This window comes from Sebastes fasciatus, chromosome 12 (genome assembly GCF_043250625.1).
Source record: "Sebastes fasciatus isolate fSebFas1 chromosome 12, fSebFas1.pri, whole genome shotgun sequence".
NCBI classification, from domain to species: domain Eukaryota; kingdom Metazoa; phylum Chordata; class Actinopteri; order Perciformes; family Sebastidae; genus Sebastes; species Sebastes fasciatus.
Genome location: NC_133806.1, coordinates 17,640,924 through 17,667,311, shown reverse-complemented (window position 1 = coordinate 17,667,311; position 26,388 = coordinate 17,640,924). Strand labels below are relative to the sequence as shown.

Genomic DNA, 26,388 nt, shown 5'->3' with positions numbered 1-26,388 from the left:
CAGTCTGTGCTCAGCTTAGCTGGTGTGGAAGAAGAAGAAGCAGCGCTGCCTGTGCGAAGCTTTCAAAGCCATCATCACATTCACAAACCTGTTGTATGTGTCTGCAGGTTATCCTACAACATCTTCAGGTGTTTTCCAACCCTTTGTGTCCGGATAGAGAGAGAAGCTGTGAGCAGGGAGATCTACTCTATTGCGGTTATATATCATCAGCTGACTGGTAAACTATGCCCTGCTGAATAACAACACTAACACTGAGTGTGCTGATTTTTTAGTAGTAAACTGTATATCCTATATCGTCTTGGTCGCTTTTGCCGGATGGGATTCGCTGTACGGCTAAAAATACCTGTCTACGACTATATTTGGCTTGGCTGGATCACAATCGCGACGCTAAAATAGTCGGGCCCGCCCCGGGTACAATGAATGGGCTCTCTGCTATCTCTCTCTGCCTCTGTTGGACTCGGCCAGCTGCTAAATTTAGCAACAAGGCTTGCGTCAATCACGAGCCTCAGTGCGTCAGGGCTGGCCCCGCCCACCGCAGCGCGTCATTGGTCAGAATCAGGACGTTGACCGAGAAATACGCGCCTCCTGATTGGCTGCTGGGGATTATTGTTCTTAGCAGGCTCCGGAGGTACTTTTTTAATTTTGAGGTTGCTGAGCACGCTGGATGGATTTTGTTTTTATCAATGTGTGTATACCAGAAATTTTGGGTGGATGCTGATTATTTAAGAAGGAAAACTGGGGCAAACAATTCAATTTTCATTTTTTTGTTTTATTGGTGATATACATAGATTATATACATCATTTGTTTTGACTTGTTTATTTGTTGGCATTGGTGCCAGCTGCTAATAATGTATACTCATACCTGTCATTCCTCTTTGGTTACCGAGTAGCTGCAAAAATCCACATTCACAAGAACAGATGATAAATAAATCTGATAATAGGATGAGATAATCCCATTTGTTTCCACTGTAATTTCCTTTCTTTAAATAAGTGTCAATGTCTTGACAGAATAAGACTGGACACTTTAGGGAAGTCAATGATATAAGTTGATTTGTATTAGGAAATACAAAATTACATGTAAGGATGGAGATTTTACTTGAGTTAAAGAAAGGTTGTGAAAATAGTCAGAAAGAAGCACTTCCTGTTTTATCAATGTATGTGTACCAGAATATTTTGGGTGGATGCGGAACATTATTTAAGAAGGAAAACTGTGCAAACAACATCCACATTCACAAGAACAGATAATAAATAAAATCAGCTAATAGGATGAGATAATCCCATTTGTTTCCACTCTAATTTCCCTTGTGTCAGGATTTTTTTTTTCTTTGTAAATAAGTGTCAATGTCTTGACAGAATAAGGCTGGACACTTAAGGGAAGTCAATGATATAAGTTGATTTGTATTGGGAAAAAGGTGAAATCATCTAAAAACACTGTAAGACCTGATAACAGACGCAAATACATGTTAGGATGGAGATTTCACTTGAGTTAAAGAAAGGTCATGAAAATAGTCAATAGTCAAAGAAGCACTTCAGATATTTACTGTCAGTTGATTTAATTGACGGTGATGTTGATGGTCTGTGGCATGATGAGATACTACAGAGACTTACTATAGATTTAAGGCACATAATCTATATTGAACATCTTCACAGGCAGGCCTCATGTGTCCCAGGAGGCATGAGGTGAAATGTAGGCAATAATTATATATATTTAACGCATGAAAGTCCTGCCTTCAAAAGTTTACTTAGTGAAAGTACAGAGGTAGCTGCAAATATAAAAGTAATACGTATGCTTTCATGTAAAATCTGAATCTGCAATAAATGACTACAGCTGTTTGATAAAAGTAGTGGAGTCGGCGTGATGATGTTTAGTACTTTCATTTAGCCGCTTGTTAGCGACCGCCTTTTTTAAGACATCAAAACTTCAGAATTCACAAGTGGGATATTTATTGATGTATTTTATATCGTAGGAACAAAACTTTAAAATCTCTTCAGCTCTGTGTTAACCACAGACATTATTTCAGGCATCTAACTAAAAACCCATTGATTTCGAAACGAGGGAACCGGAAGTACTAAAATGCCAACTCATTACTCGATACTCTCACACTTCTTATAGAAAAAGTTGATGGTGACTTAGAAGTAGTAGTTTTTTAAGCTTAAACTTTTTTACTGCCTTTTTACTAACATGTTTTGCACTATGGAACTGTGATGCTGGAAACTTGAATTTCCCTCGGAATCAATAAAGTTAACATCTATCTATCAATCTATCTATCTATCTATCTACTGTATCTACTGTATCTATCTATCTATCTATCTATCTATCTACCTGCCTATCTATCTATCTATCTATCTATCTATCTATTTATCTTAATCACTATTCACCACTGATACTCTCTGACATTTCTCATAGAAAAAGTTGATGGTGACTTAGAAGTAGTAGTTTTTTAAGCAAATTAATATTTAAGTACTTTTTTAAAGCTATTATAATGATAAGAACAGAGTTTGGACTAAAGAGCCTAACAAAGGTGTCTGTCTGTCTGCCTTTAACCAGTAATGGTGCACGCTCGCCAGCTGGATCCCCCTCAGCTTCCTCCCCTGCAACCATCAAACCAATTTCCTCTCTCTCTCTCTCTGGCAGTGTGAGTGAGGCTTATGTGTCTGGTACTGTAGGAAGAGAGAGAGAGAGAGTGACGTCACCTCTCCCATGGCGTCACATTGACGTAGCGCATACCAGGCGCTCTATGTGGAGGCAGAGACCACATAAATGCACTATTTGACTTTCTCCCCTCAGACGGCACACATAAACAAACCCGCGTTACAACTTCCACACTCTGCAAAGAAAGCACCCATCAGCACTGACTGCTGACACACACTTCAACAGGAGCGGACGCAGAGAAGAAAGGCTCTTTATATATCCGGGAGTTTTTAATTTTTTAACATTTTTTTTCTACTTTATGTAGAGGCTATAGAAAAAAGAAATAAGAAGAAAACTTTTTTTGTCTCCGATGCATCCTGATAAATACTAAGGCTACTTTTTTTTATATTTTTCGACTCTTTGGTGATTATTCTGGATGGAAATGGGATACTTCATGCGAGGTTATTACCACATGTAAAGACGGAACCGCTACAGCAAACCAGTAAGTAAAACTGAATGAATGAGACTCTAATATTCTAACATAACATATAACATATTAACCCTTATGCTACCTAATATACGGCATGTTGAGTCTATTTTCTTATTTATCTGCTCTGTCCAACTTTGTGCGTCCAACCTGTTGATGTGTCAAACTCCAACACGCTGCTCTCACATCATATGTTCCTGTGTCTCCAAATAGCAAAATGAAGCTGGATTTGAATTTAATTTGCTCTGGGGAAGGTATCATTTCCTTTCTGGTTGTCATGGAAATGAGATGCCTCTCACTCCACACAATGAATAGTGGAGTCAGACGCACTAATGGTCTGAGTGGAGAATAGTCCAACCTACATTCAGCCAGGAGCTGAGAGAGAGAGGAGAGGAGAGGAGAGGAGAGTAAAAGCTCTTTGATTTCATGCCATGTGAGGTTTTTAATTTTTTGCATCATCATATAATAGAATAAAATAGAATATATAGAATAGAGACTTTATTGTCATTGTCATTGACAACAGCAAATAAAACAGTTTAGCAGCTCTTGGCAGTAAAAGCAAACATTATAAAAGCAAACATAAAAAAATTCAAATCAAAATGTAGACAAATAAATGGATCATAAAGTGCAGGTGCCATGATTATGGTTCAGCAGCTAGTGTTGGATAATGAGTGATTTACATGGTGTGGGTTTGGGTTTATATACAATATCACTGATTAGGTAGGTTATTGTGTCATAAATTAAATTGTGGCATGCTTTTTAGGATTTAAAGCTCCACATAAAGCAGATTTTCCAAATACAGGTGCAAATATCAGCTGTGTCACTGTCTCTGTCTCTGTGAGGACATGGCCTCTCCTCCTCATTGATCTTATACTGGGAAAAAAAATAAAAACTACCCTCATGCAGCCTTTTACCATAAAGCCACAACACATTTTTGAAGCCCTCTGTGAAGTATTTTCCTTGAAGCATCCGATGGCAACACAGTATGCTGTATTCTATAACAGCAGCTTTGTGATTAGAAGTTTAACTTTCTGGTTTCACCTTTCTTTCTTTCTTTCACACACTCAGGTTTACGCACGCAGACAGAGAGACTTTCTGACAGTCTGATTTACAGGACTCACATATTTCTCTGCTCTCTCTCTCTCCTTTATGTCCTCTCTTCTTTTCTCTTTGCTCTGTTTGCTGGAAGCCTCGCGCTGTCCGGGGTTATTGGTGCTCGAGGGGGCTACCGGGGGCTACCGGGCGCTCCGGGGCGCGTGCTTTACCGCTCTTATGGCGTTCTCTTGGTTACCGGTGCGCGCGGGGCCAGAGAGAGAGCCCCGTGCACCGACCGGCTCGAGAGAAGAAGAGAAGAGAGGAGAGGAGATGGGATCATTTTGCTCATTTAGAAAAAAAGAAAAAAAAACAGACTGTAATGTCTCACTTTGCTGGAAAATATCTACTTTTACATGACACTTTATTCTCACTTTTTTTTAAGCTTCCACACAGGCTGTGATAAGATATACGCTCCTAACTTAAGATCTTAACATAAGATTGAAGAAGAATTGGTCTATTTTGGCTTTTATCAAAGAATATCTTATTCCTGCTGCTGCCATAACCAAATAGCTTTATAAGCGTAAAGTTGTTTTTTTCCTGCACTCAAATGAATAATGTCATAACTGTTCAGATCCTATAATGAAATACGTTGGATATACAGCCTGACTTGATTGTTTTCTCAGTTTTGTTTTTTTTTGCCTTTATTTAAACACATTTTAAGATAATGTGTGTGTGAGGCATTTAATTTGTATTAAAAGCCATTGACCATCTTGTAAGTCCATATGCTCACACCTCCTGAGCACTGCTCTATTACAGACATCATTATCATCTTACACCTTCCTTTAAATACTTTAAAAACCAACAGCACACACAACCAACAACTACTTATCCTGATTAAGGAATCATCCCCAAAAAAAGTGCAGTGTTTTTCATCTCTGAATTTGGTCTGTATAAGAGTTTGGAGAGAAAAGTGGGCTGCTCCTGTCTAACAAACACCAATCTGTTGACACAAAGATATAAGAGATGACAGCAGGTTGCAGGTGACAGAGGCTGTGGCTTTGTCAACAGACAATATTGAGATGCATAGCAGGAGATGGAGTGGTCTCTCGACTTGACCGCATCCCAGAGGGTCTATGTGTGCCTGTGTGTGGCAGAGAGAGAGAGAGAGAGAGCGAGATAGAGTGTGTGTGTGTATATAAGAGTGTGTGTGTCTATGAGAGAGTGTGTGTGTCTATGAGAGAGTGTGTGTGTCTATGAGAGAGTGTGTGGGTCTGTAAGAGAGTGTGTGTGTGTGGCAGAGAGAGACAGAGAGAGAGAGAGAGAGAGAGAGAGAGAGTGTCTATATGAGTGTGTGTGTGTGTGTGTGTGTGTGTGTGTGTGTGTGTGTGTGTGTGTGTGTGTGTGTGTGTCTATGAGAGAGAGAGAGAGAGTCTATATGAGTGTGTGTGTGTGTGTGTCTATGAGAGATTTAGTGTGTGTCAGAGAGACAGAGAGAGAGAGAGAGAGAGAGAGAGTCTATAAGAGTGTGTGTATGTGTGAGAGAGACAGAGACAGAGCGAGAGACAGAGAGAGAGAGAGAGAGAGAGAGAGAGAGAGAGAGTCTATAAGAGTGTGTGTATGTGTGAGAGAGACAGAGACAGAGCGAGAGACAGAGCGAGAGACAGAGAGACAGAGAGAGAGAGAGAGAGAGAAAGAGTCTATAAGAGTGTGTGTATGTGTGAGAGAGACAGAGACAGAGAGAGAGACAGAGAGAGAGAGAGAGAGAGAGAGAGAGAGAGAGAGAGAGAGAGAGAGAGAGAGAGAGAGAGGGAGAGAGAGAGAGAGATGTGTCTATAGTAGAGTGTGTGTGCGTGTGTGTGTGTGTGTGTGTATGGCAGAAAGGGGGCGCTCTGGGCCTTGAAATCCTGCGTCCATAGTGCGTCCTGCTGCAGTGAGAGAGTCGGAGTCCTCTGGTTTGGTTTCAGGTCCGACTCTCACATTTCTAGATTTTCTCTCTCTGCCTCTGGATGAACCCTGAGCAGGCGAATACGGTGCTGATCAGAGGCAAGAAAAGCGATGGCCTGGAGACTGCTTTTATAAAAGTTGTCACTTTTGTAGGTCTGTATTTTTTTTTATAGAAGTTGTGTATACAGGTTTTTTTTAAGCCTGGTTGAATTTGGCGCACGATTAAAAACATATACTAATAACGGAGCATATGCAGCGCAGTGTTAGAATGAAACCTGTCGCCCACGTAAGTGTAATTCTTGAAATGAGCTAAAAGTCCTCAGTTGTGGTTCATAATATTTCTCTTTGTAGCATATAGATCTAGTTGGTGTATATGTCATGCCAAAAAAATTGCTCTATGTTTAATTTTAAATGTGTGCATCTTTCCTTTTTGCTTTGTCTTCTGATGGATTTGCATGGATAATTGCAATGATTTACCGAGACTGGCATCTTGTTCTGATGTGCGCACATAAGTTTCATCTTCCTGCTTCTTTTCATCCGATTTACTGATTTTATCTGTCACATTAGATTTTCCGCAAATAATCTCTTTTAAGTGTAAAATCAAACTTTTGCAAATTGTCTTTAAATTGTATAGCAACGTTTCTCTGGGTTCAGATGTTTTGGGGAGTTAAATGTGTTAAATGAAGTTTGGGAAAGGCCCTATTTATAGGGGGAAAATAGCAAAACATCAATTTGCCTATATAAGTGTGATTGAGTTTTTAAAATTGCTGCTTTGCCTTGTGATGATCGCTGAGTGGAGGTGACTATATACCTTTTTTTATTCAGCCTGCATCACCACATCACTGGCTGTAACCCAGACACATCTGTTCCTCCAGACTCAGGTTCGGAAGAGCGCGCCCAGCCGAGTTCGGAGCTCCGGAGACCGGACACTTCCTTCGAGACGCCCGCCGAATCCTCCGCGCTCCAGAACGCCAGCCCTCCACCCAGAACACCCAGCACCATTCAGCGCGCAGCTCTTCCACCAGGTACAGACTCTATTTCATACATTCATTCACTTTTTCTGTCTTTCTTTCTTTCTTTCTTTTCTCAGCTGATGCTTTGTTAAGTGCGACTGTTGTGGCTTATAGGTCTGTTTTTGTGCACCTATTGAAGGTGTGATAGATGTTTGTTTTATTGTAGGAAAATTAGGAATTAGGAATTTAAGTTATTTTACTTTTTCTTTGTTTCTTTCTTTTCTCAGCTGATGCTTTGTAAGTGCGACTGTTGTGGCTTATATGTCTGTTTTTGTGCACCTTTTGAGGTGTGATGGGTGTTTTGTTTTATTGTAGGAAAATTAGGAATTAGGAATTTAACTGACATAATAGCCACTCCTTTTCTATTTCATACATTCTTTTACTTTTTCTTTCTTTCCTTCTTTTCTCAGCTGATGCTTTGTAAGTGTGACTGTTATGGCTTATAGGTCTGTTTTTGTGCACCCACTGAGGTGTGATAGGTGTTTGTTTTATTATAGGAAAATTAGGAATTAGGAATTTAACTGACATAATAGCCTGAGTTGTATTTTAGTTTCTGTATACTTTTTATTAAAATTCAATAGCAAATCATAAACAATTATAAACGTGCTGGTGATCTTTTCTTTGCTCGTGTGTGAGTGTGTGTGAGTGTGTGTGCGTGTGTGAGTGTGTGTGTGTGTGAGTGTGTGGCAAGTGCGGACTGAATTGACATTTCAATCATTAGACAGAAATAAGAGACTTCTGAGATCAGGCACACCTAAAGCTGTGGGCGAATCACACTAATGACTCAATAAGGTCTCCGAAAGCCTTTAGGAGTAAAAACAGGCCATATTATTGCAATATTTTTGTATTATTTCAGCAATATTTTCTATGTATAATTTTGGATCATGAACCTGTCAAATAAATATTCAATCTCCACATAATTTCATTCATGTCCTGGATGAATTAAAACAGATGATAAAACCTTCAAATAATAGGTTAAAAATATAGATATTTGGTGTAATTGTGTCTGTGCTTTTGTGTGCAATATGTATGAAAATCACTTTGTGTGAAGCCACTAAATTCAAAACAATTTATCTGAATATTAATTCACTGACAGAAAAAAAAAAAAAATCCTGTGTTTTTGTATTTATGTCTGCAACTTGATGTTTTTATTTGTTAGATCTATGGCATTCTGACAATGAACAAGCGCGCTCAGTTATTGGAACAGCTGCAGTTTGTCCAGTTGAAATGCACACCTCGAGGTTAGAGACTGTTTCCCTTTGCCTCACTATGCTGCACCACCTGTGTCTGACTCTGCTTGGGTTGTCTGTCCTCTTGCTTGCACACACACACACACACTCACACACACACATACACACACACACGCGCGCACACACCTGCTTGCATGCAAGTGTATAGGCTGATAAAGGGGATCTGATGGTGGTGTTGGACTGTAGAAGTTTTTACTACAAGTTTGCTTCAGTGGCATGAAAATAAAGACGTTCCACGGATACAATTCTATTGGTATGGGTGAGTGTGAGAGAGTGAGCATGGGTGTGTACATGTGTGTGTGTTACTGAGTGAAGGCTAGTTACACCACCAAATGTAAAGAGGATGAGACGTTTGCAGACACAAGTGGTTTTACAGGTTCCTTGTAGGATAAGGGCGCATGTTATTGGCAGAATGAGCGTATGCAGGTCCATGTTGACATCTTTAACATCATTATGATGAAAATTTGTGGTGTGTGTTTGCCTTTATGTGTGTATGAAAAAACAACTCATCAAAAGCATCTTTCCTCACCTGGCACACGCACACACACACACACACACACACACACACACACACACACACACACGCACACACACGTTTTACAAAATTACTTTTCTTTCATCTCTTCTCAGGCATATCAACTGAAAACGTATTGTATTTGAAAGTAAAATACTGTATATGACAGGTGCAATAAGTCTTAAACACATGTAGACACGAACACCTAACACTGATCTGAGGCTTGACCTACTGACACAACACAGAGAGCCACAAAGTTCACCACTCCTCCGCTCAGGGTTCATTTTTTTTTCTCTCTTCTTCCTCTGATGCCTCAAATCAGTTGCTAAAGCTACTTTAGGTATAGCCCAGGAAGGCCCCATGACGCCCATAATGCTGAATGTGTGTTTTTCCACGTGGGTTGAAGAGCTGGTCACTAGTAGAGGAAGAAAAAAAACAACATGATGACGTCAAGCACACGTAGGACTGCAGCTTGACTCATATCCTCAATATAAAAAAAAAATATCTTGCAGCTCAATGTTCCTATTGAGACATACTGCAGGGTTGTCTGGTATAGTTAATTTTGAGGAAATAATTTATAGTTAAATTAAAGAAAATTGTGGTTTTATAATGGCATTCTTTTAAAAATAATTGTAGGATTCTTTTTTATTACCCATCAGGTGAAGTCTGAGAGGTCAGCTCTCTGTTGACCTTTAGTCTCTTTGTTATAACACACCTAATCATAGAAATGTGAAATAAAGAAAATAATGAATAGGCTAAATAGATATTCTTTTTTTCTATAATTAATGCTACAACTTGAGTCATCCTTTTGTTATTCAAGCGCCCAAAGCCAAAACGGGCATGCTGCCCCTCAGGTATAATTTAATGGTTTTCAAATGAATGTGTCACTCAGTCTGCTTCCACTATGACTACTTCATGTAGGCATATATGACTACTAAACTAAAGGTTGTAGGCTGATTTTCTAAATGTATTCTTAATAGTCTATTAGTTTTGTATAAATAGGGAGAAATGTGGGTTTATGAAGTTACAAGACTTTTATTTTGTTGAAAGAAAAAAAAAAAAAAAAAGGGTTGGAACTGTTTTTTAATAGCCCAGCAGGAAACTAGCTGGTGCTTCCCTGACGGAACCTGAGTGCGTCCGTTTGGATGACGGTATTTGTGAGAGCTCTTAACAACAGTAGGACCCGGTATGTCCCGTATTTGACTAGACACACATGACGCGCAGATTACGGCAGAGCGCGCACATGCTGGGCGTCAATGGACGCAGCGCTGTGTTGACAGTTCCCTTCAGGAGCGACGAGCAAACACCACAAAACCCTGCTGCTGCTGCTACAACGACACTCAGGACTGATTAGCCCGCACACACACACACACACACACACGTGCACGCTCAGAGGCACGCACGCAAACGCAGGTGGAGTGTATTACGTCAGAGGGTTTGATAAAACAAGACCATATAGTCCACACACACACACACACACACATGATGAGGTGGTGGCCTGCTGCTGTGACAGAATTAAATCAAGGGGGAAAAACTCAAGACATACCGACTGGCGTCTGTAGCAGTTAGAGGAAATATCTGTGTCTGTGTCTGTGTGTGTGTGTGTGTGTGTGTGTGTGTGTGTGTGTGTTGTACAGCAAGCATCCAGCACCACCATGGGGTTCCATTATTATTTAATGTTATCTCATCTGCTTTGCCATCTGACTAACCAGAGTACACCCACACACACACACACACACACACACACACACATGCAACAACAAACCCTGCACACACACACACACCGTGGTGTAGATACTTCAGCCTGCAGAGTGGATTTGCTTTGACTGCTTTGCCTCCGAATTGCGCGCCGATGAACCGCAGCTTCTCTAACTGAACTGTGGGAGAATCAACTGTGTGCTGGGGTGGTGTGTGTGTGTGTGTGTGTGTGTGTGTGTGTTCTCCAAATGTGTCTACTTATTCAGTGAAGTGCAAGAAGTGTTAAAGCAGGAAATTGTGTAAATGGCAGTAAATGGAAAGATTTTCCTTGAAAGGTGCATTCAGAAAGCTTTTTATAACATTGCGAAATCTCTGACACCTCAAGAGCTGAAAAAAAAAAAACTGCCTGTTCCAATAGAGCTGTGCAGAAATTTTTAGTCATGCACGGTTTAATTGTTGACCCTGTTCAGCGCTATACCCTTGCATGTGCCTCCAGCAGAGTACTGCCTTCGTCCTGCAGATTTACTGAAGGGTTGTGTGTGTTCTGTGGACAATCTCTTACTTCTTGAAGTCCTGCTTTCCTGTTTAACTCGGTGATTAACTAATATGTAATTTCCTCACTGACTACTGATTGTTGCCGTACAGCTGAACTCTACTAACACTGCTTGTTGACTGATGTGATGTGCCACGCAGCTCTAACCTCCCTGTGTGCTCTTTCTCCCTGACAGACATGCCCTGTGTGCAGGCTCAGTACGGGCCCGCCCCTCCAGGCTCAGCCTACTCTGGCCAGTCCTTCAGTTACCAGGGCGACAGCTACAGCTCTGACTTCATGACCCCCGACTACACCAAACTGGACCTGGGCGGTGGCGAGATCTCCGCCGCCGCCACCACCTCCCTCCCCAGCTTCAACGTCTTCGTTGAGGGGAGCTACGAGCCCAAGTCCTCCTGCCTCTACCAGATGCCCACGCACAGGCCCATCAAGAAGGAGGAGGAGAGCTATCCGACTGCTCCGCCGCTGGAGGCCATGTCCTCCTCCGCCATGTACTTTAAACAGTCTCCCCCATCCACCCCCACCACCCCGTCCCTGCCACCCCAGCCCGGCACCTCCTTTCTGTGGGAGGAGCACCCGCTGGCCCCTCCGTCGCACCCCCACTCTCTGGGCTCCGGCCTGGATACGGGGCCCCTCAAGTCGCCCCGCTTCACGCACTTCTACCAGCACTCGCCCCCCCACAGTGGCGGCAGCGTCGGCGGTTATGAGAGTCTGGGCGGAGGGCTGGTTCGCACCTCCTCCTCGTCCTCCTCCTCCTCGTCGTCGGTGTCCCATCCTCACTGTCCACCCCTGGAGCAGCCCATGTACCAGCTGCACCGCGGTGCCGGTGGCAGCAGCCTCGCCTTCCGCTCCCTCGCTCTCGGGCCCTGTGGCCCCCTACTAGGAGACAGCCTGCCGTCGCCTCCCCAGCGTGGTCCCCAAGGAGAAGGCACCTGTGCGGTGTGTGGGGACAATGCGGCCTGCCAGCACTACGGCGTACGCACTTGTGAGGGCTGCAAGGGCTTCTTCAAGGTAAAAACCCCTCAAAGCAAATAAGTCACATATAAAACCATCATCAAAGCTTAAAACTGCAACAATGCCTCGGTCCATTTATGGAGTAACTCTACTTCTATATGTTTCCTCTTTATACTCCTAAAAGTATTTTAAAGTCCTCTTTTTCCTGATGCACATACTCACATTCATAACTGACGTTCCACCTTAAAATATCACCCAGTTATCTGCGAACAAGCTGCAAACTGACTGACGTGTTTGATTTGAAACAGGTTTCTTGCATTTGCCTCGCTCCCACTCTGCACCCGTCTCTGCGCTCTCTTAGAGTCATCATGAAAGCACAACACGCCCACAGGGGTCGTCTCTCCCGGCAACCAAGTGGGCAACTTGTGTGTATGCATGCGTCCGTGTGTGTTTGTGTGATTGCTGGTGTTATGTGAGAACTCAGGATGGTAAAAACACATACTCTCACTCAGACAAACAGGGAAAATCTCCCTCCATGCTTGATGCTCAGCCACGCAGAAATAAAGTGCGTTAAGAGTCCTGCGGAAAAAGAATCCTCCATGAAATCAAAGTTTCCTCTCAGCATGTTTGTGGTGAATCAGTGGCCACGAAATTGACCAAAATTCACTGACAATACCGGGGACGATATGAGTCAGTTTGAGATTTAGTCCGTCAAATGATTCAATCTAACACTCCTCGATTCGCTGTCTCACATCCTATGTTACCACACACGTGCTCACACACACAACTCATAGCTTAACATCACCAAGATGTTTTTTTTTAGTCAGACAGATTTAATTTTCCTCGTGAAAGTCATAAATCACAACACAACAAACTTCTCTGACACGCACATCTGATACAATACCTTCAAATAACAGCAAACTCACATTCAGCGACGCTGAAGTCATTTCTTTGCGCAGTTTTTATATTATAACATTTTCACTTGTTAAGGAATCTATTGGTTGCATGAGACAAGAGAGTGAAATTAAGAGACAGCAAGGAGGAGGGTGCAATCACAGAGGTAATTGAATAATGCCTCTGGTATGTGGAAATGAATTATCCTTCTTTTCAATTAGTTTCACAATTTGTTTTTATTTAGTAATTAATGAAAGCGGCGTCTGGTGGCGGGAGGCCGCGGGCTGTCTGCTCGCTGCAGCGCTCAGCAGCCACACAGCCTGTCAAACCTCACCATGTTTCCTTTACACACACATGCAGACGCAACCAGCCATGCACACGCAACATATGCACACACGACCACATCTTCATACAGTATAGCATGTACATGTTGTTTAGTCTGTTTCACCCTGAATCCAGGATGCAGCAGCAGGAACTGAAACATGCCTTTCACACACCTGCTCTTGTTCATATTCATATAATCAAGCACATTACCTCCATTATCCCGATGGTTTTATTGTCCCCTAAAAATATTTTCCTGATTATATTTAATTACCCCTGAATAGTTATTACACATTAAACCATAGTAGGGGCTTGCAGTAAATTGTTGTTATTTCATTAGTGCAATTTGAGGCACATTTTCACTGTGAATTAATTTTCGCTCTTAAACAAATACTGTAGTTAGTTTTTTTGTCCCTGTGTTTATTATTTTTGGCAGAATAATGTAGTCCATTCGCTGATTTCCATTAATTTAGTGAACCTATTCAGAATTAGAATATCTAAAATGAAATACTAGATCTCAGCTGTTAGTATAATACAAACATTATGCTGGAAACACAAAAAAATAATATTAAAAGGTGACCTGTTTTTATGCAGCTACTGTCCTTACCCAGTGGGTTACTTACTTTAGCTGTGCTTTTATTACTCAAAACACACGGTCGGATCAGCTCATTGCACACAATTTTTATTTTCCACTGCTTACACAGCATGCAAGTCATAAAAAAGGTTGGGAGGTGGCAGTCTAGTGGTGAAAGAAGACTGAAAACCAACATCGTAACGTGCACATAACTTTATCACTTAAATGCATATAAGTAACATTTCATTCATTCAGGAAATGTAACCAGAAAAACACCCACACACATGCACAGACATATCTATATGGAGGTGCATGGCTTAGCACTTTGAATCAGGTTATAAAAGTTCTGATTTTTCCATAAAGAAAACACTAAAATCAGCTCAGCGATACCTATACGTAATTCTTCCACCTTTCACTTCCTCTACAGAGAGAGAGAGAGACATTGCCTCAGAATAAGAAGCTGCGGAGAGGAGGGGTTAGAGGAGACAGAGGGAGGCAAAGGGGGGTGGGGGGGGGGACAAACAGTCCCTAAAGGCTTTTAATTTAAGCCAAGGCTATTAGCACATGTTACATGTCAAGGATCTGCCTCTGCATGCCTCCATGCAGCCCTCACAGCATGTGAGCTTCTGTAAGCGTGTGTGTGCGTTTGTGCATATAACTCATTCCTCAACTCTGACTGTCAGCGTTTAACTGAGCGTTGGAATATGCCCACACAAACATTACTGCCACCCTAAAATTTCAGTTTCTGATACCAAGCAAATTTTAGAATTTGTCATTTCATGTCCTGATAGTGAAATTCAGCCGCTAACATCGTGGGGAAATTACAAGACAGATGAGATGAATTAAACTAGAACAAAGTATACTCCACGCTCTCACACACACCCACACACACACACACACACACACACACACTTGGCTGTCCTCAATAGGTACACAATGTACAGAGCACAGGGAGGATCTACAGATTCACTAACCATATTGAGATAATTTGATCTGACTATCAGAGACTAGTTAGTTACAGAGTATTAGCTCTGATATGTAGTGTCTCTGCTGAGACGCCAGTCATACCCCACGCTGCTTATTAGAAAGCAAAGTCACAAGAGCCCCAACCACATACACACACACTGCAGTGGAGAGAGACAGGAGACAGGCCAGCTCATGAGAGCTTAATTTAGCAGAACCTTAATTGACCATTTCAAACTCAGGCCTTTATTGGAACCAGCTATCTCATAAATTAGGCCCTGAGGTCACTGAGGGGAAGAAGAACCTCCCCCTCAACCAGCCACCAGGGTCAACTCAGCTTTTACCACACTTTCACCTGAACCCACAGTGTGCTGCAGATAAAAAAAAAAACACACACACACACACAAGCTCTTACTGCAAAAGACGAGGAGAAAAAAAAAGGATCACGGTTACCCTTGAAAACCTCAAAGTATCGCTGCACACAAAAAAGTTGAGCTCAAGCATGTTAGATGTTGGACAAAGACTGTGAAAAAGGTCTTTAAACTTTGTGTTGGTGCAGAGTTGTGAAGGTGTAAATAGACGCCTGTGCATCATCCAGCCAGCCTCTCATGCAGCTTAACGTTTGAATGAATGAATGAATGAATGAAAGACTTTATTTCGAACATAAAAATAAATAAAAACAGATACAAATTAATAACAAACAAAACAAGAGTAATAGTGTCCAAAAAGGAGTAGGTAGAAGTAAAACTTATAATTCTCTACCCCTTTCTCCTCTAATAACTCATATATCATATAGAATGATAATATAATATAATATAATATATAAACTATCCCAGATTTATTTACATCCCAAATTAAATATATGAACAGCATCCCAAGTTTATTTACAACCCATAAATCCCACCGGATGAAAAAGTAGATATAAACCAACCCTTAACGCAACCCTTGACACATCTCGTCCTCAACCATATACCTCCCAAAAATCTCTTTTTTGTATAGCTTTTTAAAGTGGTTTATATTTGTGCTCCGCTTCAACCCATCATCTAACCTATTCCACAATTCCACCCCACAGACTGAAACACACCAACGTTTAGTCGGGACTCCCACTAAACGGATGCTATATTCCCCCTCAACCACATTAATGACCATAACTAACTTATCCCCGCGCGCACGGGTCACTGACCATCGAGAGGATGAGATGGAGACATCCAGAGCGATCTGCGGTGCCATGGCAACGACTCTCATCCGGCGCTCGCGCCCATTACGCGCCAGTTCCGCACTCTCGCGCCGGAGCATATGGAATAATTGGTGTGTTATTGGTCTCCCGGGGGCACGGGCATGTGTGGCGCGAGGGGTCCCTAATTGGATTTATTTGTTTTGATGTGTTTTAGAGGCGTTAAAGGAAGAGGAGACGCTGCGACACTTTCACGACACTGTGTTCCAGTTTGGTTTCATTTACAGTTTGTTCTGGTGCTGAGTGGACTATACTGGAGTCACAGCATGACGGAGGATAAATGTAAACACTTTGCAAAATGACAGTAATTATAATGTAATTGTAATCGGTTCGTTGGAACAGATTTTGCACCCCAGGCAAAGGCTCACCTATAGTGCCCAAGAGTTTTAATCCAGAGGTGCGTAAAGATGCGTAAAGATTGGCAACAGGAGGCCTCACCAGATCCACTGATAATATATACATCTGTGGTTTGTTTATATTAAGGATAACTGCTTAGTCAAGTCAAGTCAAGTCAAATTTATTTACATAGCACATTTAAAACAACATGAGCTGACCAAAGTGCTTTACAGACATAGGCAGAATAAAAACAGGTCAACAGTGCAGACAACAAAATCTCACACATCAAACAGAGAGACCAAGATGAAAAATCCATGAGTAAAAGACTGTTATAATGAGCATTATAAAAGGCCAATTAGTAAGGCCATTACAAAGAGATGGTGTAAGGCAGAACCACCTACACAAGATGGATGGTTGAAAATTGTGAATGAAATATATGATATGGAACTGACCCATAAGGATAAGAACACAAGAGGAGCAATGTAGAGAGAAGTGGGAGAAATGGACAGTGTTTACATGTCAACGACAAGATGAGGGAATGAACCATTGAATATAGTCATAGCAATAAGAAAACTTTGTAGAGACAGGGCATTATCTATATCTTTTTATGTTTTTTGTTTTGTTTTATTGTTCTATGTGTATGTTGTCTTTCTGTAATGGAAAAACAATAAAAATAAAGTATAAAAAAAAAAAAGGCCAATTAGTAATCACAATTTAAGTACATTCAAAAGCCAAAGAAAAGAGCTTCTTTTATATAGGCTTCTCCTGCATTCTCACACTATAACAGGCTAAATGAAGAAGCTGTGGACAGTGTCTAACTGTGAAAATACCTCTAAATGCAGTTTTCATTGAGTCATTAGAGCACTTATTCCACTTTATACACATCACCTCCAGTCTCCAGAGCGCACGGGATTGGCCCATTGGTGCGCGCGGAGCGGACAAGTCATTCACTATCATCTCTGTTAATATTGTGTTTCATCCACGCGGGGGAGCGCGCGCGGACCCCCACGTGGCCCGTTTCTGATTTCATTTTAATAAGGTCAGTAATAATCGCGCGAGCCCAGCCGAGGAGAAAACAGCTCCCGCGGGGCCCATTGAAGAGAGGCGCGATGAGCGAGGCCCCGGAGGTGCCACGAGCTGACCCGCGAGCTTCACAAACAATCTGATCACGCAGAGCTCTTACGGCCACTGTCCCGCGGGACCCGCCTCGGCACGCCACGCGCCTCGGTCCCCATTGTCAGCTCGCGCGCTAATAAAACCGTCCCTCCTGCAGGCGAGGCTTGTTGGAAAATTAATTTTATCTAATTATACTGATGTCAACGCCGCCTTTCAGCGCGTAATTAAAATCTGACCTGCGAGCTTCTGCTTTCATTCTTTGATGGGGAAGAGGAGAGGGGAAAAAAACAAAACAGAAATTGAATTAAGCAAATCAAATATTAGGTGGCTGATTGTGTTTGGAGGCTGATTATCGGAATGCCTGTTTTTCTTTTTCTCTCCTGCAGCGCACCGTGCAGAAAAACGCAAAGTATGTGTGTCTGGCCAGTAAGAACTGTCCTGTGGACAAGAGGAGACGCAACCGATGCCAGTACTGCCGCTTTCAGAAGTGTCTGAGTGTGGGCATGGTGAAGGAAGGTAAGAAGAGACCACACACACACACACACCTGATACTCACAAGCACACACCCCCCCCCCCACACACACACACACACACAAACCAGTATAGTGCATCACAAATCTGACCTCCACTCCATGATGATGAAGTTTGTCTCTGCAATCAGGCTTTAATAGGCCGGTAATGACCTGGCCTGTGGCAGCATCACACACATCCATAGAGCAGCAACCTGTCCTCTCTCTCTGGCGGAGGAACAAAATAGAAAAACACACCAATTAGTGACTGTCACCTTTTAAACTCTTGAATCCGGATGATTTTAAAAGCTTTGAAAGAGACACATCCTGCTTCAAGCATTCTCACTCTCACTCTCTCTCTCTCTCTCTCTCTCTCTCTCTCTCTCTCTCTCTCTCTCCGTTTGTGTCATCACATCTGATATAGTTGACTGTTGTTGCATAGCAGAGATGTTTTGCTGATGTGTACAGCATGGCACTCATGCTGCCCTCATTTCTCACCTGTTTCACACACATACACACATGCACGCTCACATAAATGCAAACAAACTCACACATGTGTGTGCGGCCCGTAGAACAGCTCCACTGCCATCTGCTGGCTGCTGGCCTCCTGTGTATGGACTGAGGGAAGGTCGGAGAGCTCCTGTGGAAAAAGGCTCAGTCATAATTTTACCCCTATAAAATACTGATAACAAGCCTATCAGTCAGTGAATAGAAGTTCTCTTTGTGCATGCTGCGCAAATACTATCAGATTCAGCTGAACAACCTCTTCATTATTGCCTGTCTAATGTCTTTCTCTGGTTCACAGTGGTGCGTACTGATAGCTTGAAGGGGCGCCGAGGCCGTCTGCCCTCCAAACCAAAGAGCCCCCTGCAGTCAGAAGCGTCTCCTCCTTCTCCACCCCTCAGCTTGCTCTCCGCTCTGCTCCGGGCTTATTCCCACTGCACGCCCCGTGACCTCGACTACAGCCAGGTACCCCCCCCAACACACCTTTTTTCATTATGCGTTCAGTGAGAAATATGGCTTTTTATTCAGTCGTTTATCTCCGTCTCCCCCCCACAGTTCAGCGCTGCTGACCCTCCCTCCTCCTCCTCAGATGCCGAGCACATCCAGCTCTTCTACAGGCTGCTCACCATCTCGATGGACACCACGCGATGCTGGGCCGACCGGCTGCCTGGCTTCTCCGAGCTTCAGCGTGACGATCAGAACCTGCTCATAGACTCGGCCTTCCTGGAGCTGTTTGTCCTGCGATTGGCTCACAGGTAAGACAGAAGGGATGCAGCCTTCTTTGGTGCCAGAACAGAAAGCAGATGGATGACAACTTTAGCACATTTCACTTTTTAAAACTCCCCATCCATACATGCACATCTAAAAAGTTGTTCCACAAGCCTTCAAACACACACCTACGACTTTGGCAGTTATTAACAGGCAGTTATTATAGCGTTACAGTACAGCGTGTAACTGTGCTGCTGTGTCGGTGCATCTCTCCAGAGTAGGAGGAGTGGAGCTGAGTAATCGCCATATGAACCAAATTATGAATGGAGTCTGTAGCTATGACAGCAGCTACACCCACAGAGTTCCGCTCCGCTCGTCTGATATCTGACGCACAGAGAGCTCTGTGTGTGTTCCGCGGGCTAAAACTGTACACACATTGTGAACTGTGAATTGACAGGATCAATTCCATCTAAAAGCTGGTCAGCTGAGAAACTGAAAAGGGCCGTTATGGAAGGAAATACATATTCAATTCAGCTGACTGGAATAAAAAAAAGAAGAATCGACTTAATTTACCTCATGTGTCCAGTGGTGTGTGTGTGTGTGTGTGTGTGTGTGTGAGCACGTGGATACCTGTGGTGCCATTATGACTGCCCTCGCCCATCTTTGCCTCAGAATTGCCCCGGGTTACCGGTCTGTTCTCGTGAGGCATGCGGCTGGTTAAATTTATGGGGAGGACGGGGGCTGGGCTACAAGCTCATCCCTTTGTCTGCGCTGCGTCTAGGGCAGAAAACCAACACAGTCACACACACACTCAAGCACACTTACTCACACACACTCACGCACACCGATGATGTAGAGTCCCAAGTTTCTCTCCTCCTCCCAGTGGAGAACCAGGTGCAGGGTGGGTAGAGGATGGGTGGTGGCATCACAGTCCCAGCAGGAGGGGGACTCTGACTCATGCTGAACGGCGGACTCATAGGGGCCTCTATCAAACACACACAAACACACACACACACACTGCTCATCTTCCCATCAGCCAAACTCCCACGGCACAGAGGAAAACACACGCAAACACTGTCTTACTTTGTCCGTCTTCCGTGAGAGCAAAGGATGCGGTCCACGCTCCCCGTCTCATTGTTGACGCGGCGCTGCATTGACCCCGCGTTGAACTCAGATGCCTTGCAGACCCCCGCGCAAGTGTGTCTGTATGCATGTGTGTGCGTGTGTGTGTGCTCAGTGTGTGTGTGTGTAGAGTAAATTTGCTCCGCTCTTCTGGGCCGGCATTGCTGTAAGCACCCCGTTACCAAACAGTTTCTGGGGTTATTGGTTGATTACCGTGGTGACAGTGTCGTCAGGAGTGAGAGGAATGTGTGGCAGACATCCAGCTGTGTGTGCATGTGTGTGTGCTTGCGTATGTGTGTGCATGCATATGTGTGTGCGTGCGTATGTGTGTGCGTGCATCTGCCTGGCTGCTTATTTGCCAGCCTGTCTGTGTAGTTTTGCTCATGTGCTGCAATCAGATATGGGTCAAATAGTATTTTGAACCTCTTAGTATTAGCTCAGTGTACCAGAGGGGCATGTACTCAACCAGGGCAATGCAGACTGTCAGCTAAGACTCATACATTTAGAGTGAATTGGCTTCTTATTCTATTGTTTTCCAAAGTTTATGATACTTAATATGTTGTTTTTCTGAATTACAAGGCCAATGCCAGCCATTAATTTGTCCATCTAGTTGTCTATCTGTTTTAAATGCATAGTGTCAAAAAGCTTTGCTCACAAGCACAATTTTTTTTTTTTAGAAATTCCAAATATGCAAATTATTTTGTGTTATATTTGATGGAAATGTGTTAAAAAAATATATGAAAAAGATTTTTACATAAAAAATAAAGATGCAGCCATTTAAATTTAGCAAATAAAAATGCACTAAAGCAATGGGCGGATCGAGAATACACCATTTTGAGACAACTTTGAGACAACTTTGAGACTCTATAATTTGCATAAAGCATTGAAGCCATTTCCGGGGGAATTTAAGAGGAAAGAGTCAGAGTCCAGGGGTCAAAATACTACGACCATTAGCATAAATAACTATATCAGAAGTCGAGAAATTCAGTGTCCGTCCTCAGCAACAGGTGATAAGCTTCTCCCATCCTGCCACGTCCACCCTCTCACAACAACATCCCTACTTCTTATTTAGATCCCTCCCTTTACTCGAACTTCTTTCTCTGCTCTCTCCAGCTCATGCGTGACCCTTGTGGCCCGGCAGCTAGTTCTGATCGTTTTTGTGTTTGTGTGTATAATTGTGGAAAGGTATTTTTGACTCTGTATGATTGACAGAGCTGGTGATGTGCGAGAGCGTCTGTGTTCTGCTGAGAGTGGGTGGAGTACCTCTTTTAAACTGCAGTGAGGATAATTAGACATAAATGGTATTTCGTCCTCTCCTCATAACTGCTAAACCAATGTTTATGTGCGGGGTGTAATTTGAGGCTTCCCCTCTTTCCCCCTTTCTCTTTCTTCTCACTATCAGCTGTTTTCCAAGCACACTTTCTGCCCTCGTCCTCCGTCTTCTTGAGATCTTCCAACTAAAGTAAACTTTTTCTAGCTCTGCAGAAAGCCCCGCTCTTCTTTTAAGCACTAACAGAGACTCTCTGCTCGATGGTAAAGGAGTGGGATGTTGTGTGTCGTGAGTAACCGATGGCTAAATACATCTGAGAAGCCTTTTCATTTCCTCATTAAGGCTTTGTGTTTCCACTGCACACCACAGCCCGGGCACATTAAAGCCATAACAGTTTACCTATCTGCAAACACACACACACACACGGAGCAGCCCTCTGCCCTAACCCCTCACCCCCGCCCCGCCAGAAGGAAACGCAGGAATGTTTTAAGATGCTATAATTTGGAAAACACAACGTTAATCAGCTGCATGCCTGTGTTTGATGTGTGTCCCGTTTGTGTGTGAGCGCGCACACTGCCAGGTTTTCTCATTGTTTTTTATTGTAATTGTTTCCTGGCCCCGGTATCACAAGCCATATTTACAATACATGAGGGAAAACGCAGCGAAGAGAGATCTAACCTTCGTCTTCCTTTTTCTCTCTGTGTCACAGGTCGATGCTGTCGGAGGATAAACTAGTGTTCTGCAACGGCTTGGTGCTGCACAGGTTCCAGTGCCTTCGTGGGTTCGGAGAGTGGCTGGACTCCATCCGGGACTTCTCCACCCACCTCCAGAGCCTAAACCTGGACGCCTCCGCCTTCGCCTGCCTGGCCGCCCTCGTGCTGCTCACAGGTAAAAAAACAAGAAACAAAAGATACGATTTTAAATCTCAGAATCACCATCAGGACAAAACAAAATAAAAGATACAGTATGTATGACGGTGACAAAAAGTAGCAGCCTGTTTTTCAGTCAGCTGCCCCAAACAAACGCTGTCAATCACACAAGCTGCTCGTGCGTAAATATATGGATACAAATCCACACACACATCTTCTTTCCTTTGTCCAGAGCTTTGCCTGTGGTTGATTCAAAGTGACAGCGATCAGGTGGATACATCCACTGACGTCACACGTACGCTCAAAGACACACATGTGCATGCTTGTTTTCACACATCCCTGACTGAACAAGAACCCGATACCCGGGAGCACCTGCTGCACCTGTCGCACACCTGGCGCTCTAATCAGTGTGCATGTGTGAAAAATGGAGCAGCTTTCTCTGCAACCGCACGTCTGAGACGCAACAGAAGAAGAGTTTAGTGGTCAGTAAAGTGCATTAGAAATAGTCAATTACAAATGTAGCCCAAGGTGACAGAGGACGCCGGTGCAATTAAGTGTTCACATTTCATTTTTTACACCTCCGCGCCAGAGTCAGAAACTGTATATCAGTGTGTAATGGGTAAAACACCCCTCCCCCCCATACGCTCAGCTTCCTTACCTCAGCCTGCCCCCGCCACCACCTCCTCCTCTTCCTCCACCTTCTCTTCCTCTGTCTAAGCCCTACAACCCCATCCTCACTCTCTGGGGGAGCACTTAACTCTGTGCCTGATCGACCAGCCCACCGTGGAGCACAGCTCTGGAATGGCGTCTGCGCTGTTCTCAGTGGCGCTCTGCCACCTCGGCGAAGCACACAAGCGCACACTGCCACGACAGAGCCGCCAGAGCCACCAGGCGATCGACCGCTTCAGAGTGGCCTGTGCAGAAAGGCAGCCATCGATCCCCCTCCCCGGGAGCCCCGCACACAGAGAAAGAAGGGATAGGGAGGGCGGAGAGAGAGTGTGCGAGAGGTCTGAAAGCCGCCGTGAAAGGAGGGCTGGAGTGACTCTGCGGCAGCAAACACTGAACAAACAAAAGAGTCACATAAACAAACAATAAATAAGCTTCAGATAATGGATACCTCAAAGTGAGACTGGTCTTAGTGACAGCCTCCCTGCAGACTGGCTTGTGTGCGTGTGTTTGTGTGCATGTGTGTGTGTGTGTGGGGCTGGACACCCTGTTCTCTGCTGAATGAGTTAGTGTCACATTAAGCTGGGTACGGGTGCCACAGGAGTTGCTATGGGCAGCAGTGTGTGTGTGTGTGTGTGTGTGTGTGTGTGTGTGTGTGCGTGCGTGTTCCTAATTTAATTTGGCTGCTCACAGCGCCGAATAATCAGCTAATTGTTGAGCACTTTTGTTTCTGTCAATGTCTTAAATTGTGGGGACAATCTGTGTGTTTGTGTGTGTGCAAATGTTTATATATATGGTGAGTGTGTGTGTGTGTGTGTGTGTGTGTGTGTGTGTGTGTGTGTGTGTGTGTGTGTGTGTGTGTGTGTGTGTGGACACAGTGTACAGGGGGCTTATTAGGTTAGACTGTGTATTGATCTGTAGTGAGTGAGACAAGTTAAGGCCTGTTAAGAACATTAGCCATACGGGCTAATGAGGTGGAATTCAATATAAAAGAAGATGTAGCTAATGCTCTGTCAGCTGAATGAGCTCTAATGTGTGCGTGTGTGTGTTTTTTTCTGCGGATGTTATTTTTGCCGTTTAATGTATTATTTTCCTCTCTGTCTGTCTATCCACAGAGCAAGTCCCAGGTCTGAAGGACTCAAAGCGGGTTGAGGAGCTGCAGAACAAAGTGATTTGCTGTCTCAGAGACCACCTGGGCTGCGGCCTCTCTTCCTCCTCGTCCAAGGCGGCGCCCCCTCTGAGTCGTATTCTGGGTTTAAGGGCAGAGCTGCGTTCCCAGAGGACCCAGGGCCTTCAACGAATCTTCTACCTGAAGCTGGAAGACCTGGTACAGCCCCCTCCATTGATCGACAGGTTCCTGGACACGCTGCCCTACTGACGGCCCGGGCTGACCACAGAGAAAAAAAACACGTCCCCCCACCCCCCCTCCAGGAGCACGCACACACATCCAGAGAGACTCTCACTCCCCTCTGACTGATGCAGAGCAGAGAGCCAATCCAAAAACGCTTTTCACTCAACAGGACGACCAATCGAGAACGCCTGTCACTCAAACGGGCAACCAGCTTTTCACCAGTGTAAAAGACAATTACTCAAACGCTTTACCGCTTTTTATTTGATCCTCCTGTTTTTCTCATGTGGGGGAAGATGACGAGGCCGAGATGGACGGCAGAAAAATGACTTTTTGATGTCCTCTCTCCGTCTGGGTGGAAGCTCATCCAGCAAAAAAAGAAAGAAGGTTTATGAGTACTGTTTATCTGTGTTTCGGCCTGACTCGTCCAGTACGAGGACTTCTTTTTAGTAAAGAGGGGGGAGGGGTGGTGTCACTGTGTTCGAATGTTTTCAAAGCTGAAGATGTCCCAGTGCAACACAAGTCGCTGTGTATTCTAGTTCCTCCTGCTGAAGGAAGGACGGGGGCGTTTTCATACTGAAAGGTCAGAGGTCAGACAGCGTGAGCATAGACACGCAGAGACATCACAAAGAGGGCACAGATATTTCATAAACACATGGAAGAGGCTGTTGAGTCGGGCTCTTGATTCCAAGTGCAATTTCTTAAGTGCTATCTCACCGCAAAAAGGAAGAGGTGGCGAAGTAACAGTTTAATTTCAAACTCTAAATTATTTTAATACAAAGACTTGTCCTGTGCTGTCAGTAGCTTAAAGAAAGAGAGACAGTCTCCGCTTGGCTTTAGACAGCAGAGGAGATACTGTGCACTAACGATTGATGACTGAGTCACCCAGACTTGAACTTGCTCTAGTATGTTGTTTTTTTTATTAACTCATTTTGAAATCATAGGTCGAGTAGGAGTATGGAGGAATGAACATGGACAGAAATTGGCTTTTGAAGCACTTACACCCTGAGAAGGGCTAGAAGCACCGACACACACCCTACCTGCTCCCCCGGAGGATGGCGGCGGGTCGGGGGAGAGGAGGGTGCTCGACAGATAGCTGTACGTCCAGGGGTGAAACATTCCGCAGTCATGCTCTTTTTTCTATTTGTTTCTATTGTGGAGGCCGTGTGAGAGTGTGGAGGACAATACCGTCTTTGTGTGTACGCTTAGAGAAGCCAGGATCATATGCATGGTGTGTTATAAAGCCGTCAAGAGCTGCCATAGCCTGTCAAAACAGCTCGACCTGTGTTTGTGTCTCAGACTGCGGCTCTATTGGGGATCTCCCCGGGCCTCCACCACCCACTCACACTCACGGCAGCCGTTTGAAATATGAAAAAAAGAAAATTATATAGATATAAATATAAATATAAATATATATATATACAAAACTAATATTTTGAAGTGTTTTTAGCTTTTTCAAATATTGTGGTACGAGTTGTGCATTGTTTTTTGAAGAAGAGAAACAAAAAAGACAAAAAGTTGCTGTTTTTTCAATGTCCCTCTTTGGTTTGAGTTTCCTGTTCGATTTATGTTTTTCTTTCTCTTTGGTTCACTGGATTTTCTGTTCAGCACTTTGAAATCATAAACTAGTTCTGATTATTCTGCCCGACTGCGTCCTGTGTTTTTATTTTTTATTTTTTTTTATTAAATGATGAAAATAATCCAAACATTACAGTGTTTCAAGACTTTTTAAAAGTAAACAAAAGGCCAAATTTGAGCCGATTTTATTCAGAGTACGTGTGTCTGTCTGGTCAGACACAAAAGCCTCTTGACAGGTAAAAGGCCTCTCCTCTCTCCCGAGGGACCCTCGGGCTCTCACAGAGAGTAGAGGGGGATTA

At 43.7% G+C, this 26,388-nt stretch overlaps 1 protein-coding gene and 2 long non-coding RNA genes across 8 annotated transcripts in view; 1 reads left to right on the top strand and 2 right to left on the bottom strand.

Moving 5' to 3' along the window:
* LOC141779103 (uncharacterized) overlaps window positions 1-1,206 on the bottom strand; it is a 69,153-nt gene extending 67,947 nt beyond the window's left edge. The window contains exon 1 of the long non-coding RNA XR_012596195.1: window positions 89-1,206. This is a non-coding gene — a long non-coding RNA (uncharacterized LOC141779103). The remainder of the gene's footprint in view (window positions 1-88) is intronic.
* A 1,588-nt stretch (window positions 1,207-2,794) lies between these two features.
* On the top strand, window positions 2,795-26,199 carry nr4a3 (nuclear receptor subfamily 4, group A, member 3). 6 transcript variants are annotated; one of them, XM_074653743.1, is made up of 10 exons: window positions 6,278-6,390; window positions 6,974-7,123; window positions 8,271-8,352; window positions 11,302-12,134; window positions 17,902-18,031; window positions 18,830-18,993; window positions 19,084-19,283; window positions 22,338-22,516; window positions 22,730-22,792; window positions 24,279-26,199. In XM_074653743.1, the coding sequence occupies exons 1-10, from the start codon at window positions 6,349-6,351 to the stop codon at window positions 24,539-24,541; spliced, it is 2,106 nt and encodes a 701-aa protein (XP_074509844.1). In that variant the 5' UTR covers window positions 6,278-6,348; the 3' UTR covers window positions 24,542-26,199. The 6 variants fall into 6 exon arrangements, with proteins under 6 accessions (XP_074509848.1, XP_074509849.1, XP_074509845.1 ...); XM_074653748.1 differs by lacking the exons at window positions 6,278-6,390; window positions 8,271-8,352 and adding an exon at window positions 2,995-3,134 and having other exon boundaries at window positions 6,924-7,123; XM_074653744.1 differs by lacking the exons at window positions 6,278-6,390; window positions 8,271-8,352 and adding an exon at window positions 6,029-6,251.
* Window positions 18,125-19,278, bottom strand: LOC141779098 (uncharacterized). The gene is made up of 3 exons (XR_012596194.1): window positions 19,155-19,278; window positions 18,576-18,664; window positions 18,125-18,252 (listed from the first exon to the last, which is right to left on the bottom strand). It is a non-coding gene; the product is annotated as an uncharacterized LOC141779098 (long non-coding RNA).
* Window positions 26,200-26,388: the final 189 nt, after the last annotated feature.

Excerpts from the sequence above, each read along its gene's own strand:
- nr4a3 (XM_074653743.1), top strand. The coding sequence starts at position 6,349 with ATGCAGCGCAGTGTTAGAATGAAACCTGTCGCCCACGTAAGT. Across the intron at positions 12,135-17,901 it reads GCTGCAAGGGCTTCTTCAAG|CGCACCGTGCAGAAAAACGC; the intron begins GTAAAAACCCCT and ends TCTCTCCTGCAG. Across the intron at positions 22,793-24,278 it reads TACATCCACTGACGTCACAC|AGCAAGTCCCAGGTCTGAAG; the intron begins GTACGCTCAAAG and ends GTCTATCCACAG.